Source organism: Tupaia chinensis, unplaced genomic scaffold (assembly GCF_000334495.1).
Source record: "Tupaia chinensis unplaced genomic scaffold, TupChi_1.0 Scaffold000659_1, whole genome shotgun sequence".
NCBI lineage: Eukaryota > Metazoa > Chordata > Mammalia > Scandentia > Tupaiidae > Tupaia > Tupaia belangeri.
The window spans coordinates 114,108-117,028 of record NW_006160181.1 but is presented as its reverse complement, the minus strand read 5'-3'; the positions used below and the strand labels follow the sequence as shown (position 1 = coordinate 117,028).

The 2,921-nt window shown below is 45.9% G+C and overlaps 1 protein-coding gene across 2 annotated transcripts in view; it reads left to right on the top strand.

Annotated features, from left to right (window-relative positions):
• The window catches only part of UBAP2L (ubiquitin associated protein 2 like), a gene marked incomplete in the record, with an annotated part of 23,786 nt that overhangs the window by 15,224 nt on the left and 5,641 nt on the right, over window positions 1-2,921 (top strand). Inside the window, 3 exon segments of one of the 2 annotated variants that reach the window (XM_014592113.1) lie at window positions 176-393; window positions 666-771; window positions 2,310-2,711. In XM_014592113.1, coding sequence (XP_014447599.1) covers window positions 176-393; window positions 666-771; window positions 2,310-2,359 — 374 coding nt within the window. 2 annotated transcript variants of the gene reach the window in all.

Sequence of the window (2,921 nt, the reverse complement as noted above, 5' to 3'; positions counted from 1 at the left end):
GGGGTGGAGGGAAAGGGAAATATGATGAAAGAGAACACAGTCCACAGAGAAATCATGGGAGAGCTTTATTTTGGCTTTAACAGTCTCTGAACGGGATCCCCTGGAATCATAGGAGGTAGTTCTCCATTGATGTTGGGATAAAAAAGGCAGATGCATTTAGCCTCTCCTGTCACAGGTGACCTCACAAAGTTCGGCCGTGGGGATGCCTCCTCCCCAGCCCCGGCCACAACCTTGGCCCAACCCCAACAGAACCAGACGCAGACTCACCACACCACGCAGCAGACATTCCTGAACCCGGCGCTGCCTCCTGGCTACAGTTACACCAGCCTGCCATACTACACAGGGGTCCCGGGCCTCCCCAGCACCTTCCAGTATGGGCCTGCTGTGTTCCCTGTGAGTACCTGCACTTGATCTCTCTTTGGGGTGAAGGAGCCTAGCTACTGTCAAGGCTGATAGTAGATCAAGAGGAATGGTTCCCACCGTTGGCCTGGGAGAGGAAGTAGGGCTGGATTGGTGAAATTGGGTTAATGAGTCTATTTCACTAAGTAAACTGTGGCCAGCCTACATCAGATTGGTAGACATCTGAATGTCCCTGGAATAGGTCAGGTGAGGCAGACGGTACCCTGTGGCCATTTCACTGCAGTTCTGGACTTTTTGCTCTTCAGGTGGCTCCTACCTCTTCCAAGCAGCATGGTGTGAATGTCAGTGTGAACGCATCGGCCACCCCTTTCCAGCAGCCGAGTGGATATGGGTCTCATGGATACAACACTGGTAAGCTCACCTTGGCCCTGGCTCAGTGGTATCTAGGAGGTATTACTGGATGAAGTTCAGGGTAGAAGACTGGGTACTTGGAAAAATAGGTTGGTGAGAGCATGCTGCTGCTCCACATGATTGTTAACCCTTGGCTGACGGGCATTGGGCGAAGCACCAATAGGTGATTAATTCCAGCACATGTGTCTCCCAGTCGTGACTGTTGACTGGCCTAGACTTTGGGTGGGAAGTAAGAGAAGGGCCCCCGGCCCCCAAGATTGTGCAGAGATGTCAGTGGAGACAAATATTAGTATGTGTGGTACAGAGTATGAAAATGGATATATTCACTGAATAGAAGGGTGAACTGTGTTCACATCTAGGTTTGACTTAAATCTCTTGTAGTATTACTTTTCTTATGTGACTCCATTATTTATTTATTTATTTATTTATTTATTTATTTAATCTCCTACCCAGAAGATCTAGAATGTGAGAGAAAGGAGTAGGCAAGACTACTCTGTAGAGTGAGAATTGGATTCAAAGAGTTGGACCTTCAGGTTCTTTCATTTTTATGGCTGGTCTCTTTGCAAAGTTCATTGGTATATCTGACAGCTAGGAGGGAAGTGTAGATATTATTTGGATGGGTACTGATCTAAAAAATACTGAACCTATCCTTGCATCCACATCTGACAACTGTGCTCCACTTTTGGAAGACAGGGAGCGAGAAAGGGATCTTTGAAGAAAACAATTCCAACTACGTTTTCCAGTGACTTGTAGAGGAACATGGAAAGGAAGATGCTGCACTCACTAGGGTCTGAGGTTCAGGGTGGTTTTGCAAAGCTTTCAGCTTGGAGGAGCAGAATCAACTGTGTTCTATTTTTTTTTTTTTTTTTAAAGAATTATTTTATTTATTTATTATTATTTCACATGAGTTTTGCCAGAGAAAGACAGAGAGAGGGAAAGTGAGAAAGCAAGCCGCCAGGTCTGGGACTCAAACTGTGGTTGGCCATGTGGGAATTCCAGCACCTTAACCACCATGCCACCTGCTGGCCCCTCAACTGTGTTCTTAACCCTTCTGTGAATCCAGGTGGGTAATTCCCCAGGTTTCCAATAATTGGGAAACCAAGCTGAACACAGAAGACAGTAGGTCTAAGGAATTTCCAGCCATGTGGGTCATGTTCTAAATTAAAACCTAAGAAACTGCATTGAGACTACTTGTGGCCATCCCTCTCATTGAGCAAGGTCCATCCGAGTCCTTGGTGGGGAGGATTGTAACCTTTTGACTTGGGGTAGAAGTGGTGACTTGGTAGAAGTGACCCCACTAAGTTTAAGTCTCAGCTGGACTAGTTTCAAGAATTTTAAGAGGTAGGTGATTGATAATAGAAGAGACTTGACATGCTTGTTTTGACAATCATAGTGTCTTAACTCCCTTAAAATTTCAGAAAGCTGTAATAACAGCCCTTTGAGAACCCCCAGTTCCCACTACCACAGAGGGCTTCTTGTCATTCCATTCCTCATCAACCTCTAAATTCATTTATTTTTATGTATTTGATTCCTTTTAGGAAGAAAATATCCACCCCCTTACAAGCATTTCTGGACGGCTGAGAGCTAATTTGGCCCAAGGCTGGGGGCTGTGTTTTGTGTGTGTGTATAAATTTGCACTGAAGTCTTGTTTCAGAAACCAGACCACTGAGGAGAGCCTGCTGAGCTGAGGCCGTGGCCTGCGTGGCTTGGGGAAATGAGTTGGTGGATACCTTCTGGGCTTTTGAACTTGCCCCTCCCCCATTTCCCTCTCCCCCATGTGTCTGACCCTGTCTTACCCATTTCGAGTTCAAGTGGTGCAGCACCTCCGAAGCATCAATGCACACACCTGCTGTTGCTTTTGATTTCTGGAAGGCATGTAGTTTCAACTTGTAACAAAAATATTTGTAGTCTTCAATAAACTGTGGTATTTCTTTAGCTAACTCTGGCGTTCTTTCCGTGCATGTCTTTCTGGATACTAGGAACCAATGTTGTGCTATGGATGAAGGGTGGAGGGTGGCCTTTTCGATCAAACCCCAGCAGAGCTGAAGAACTGTTAACTTTTCAGTATGTTGGTTTTATCAAGATGGGGGTGGGGGTGGAAACAGCCTCAGTTTCCAGCCTGTTGATTGGTTGGTAAAGGAAGCTACTGG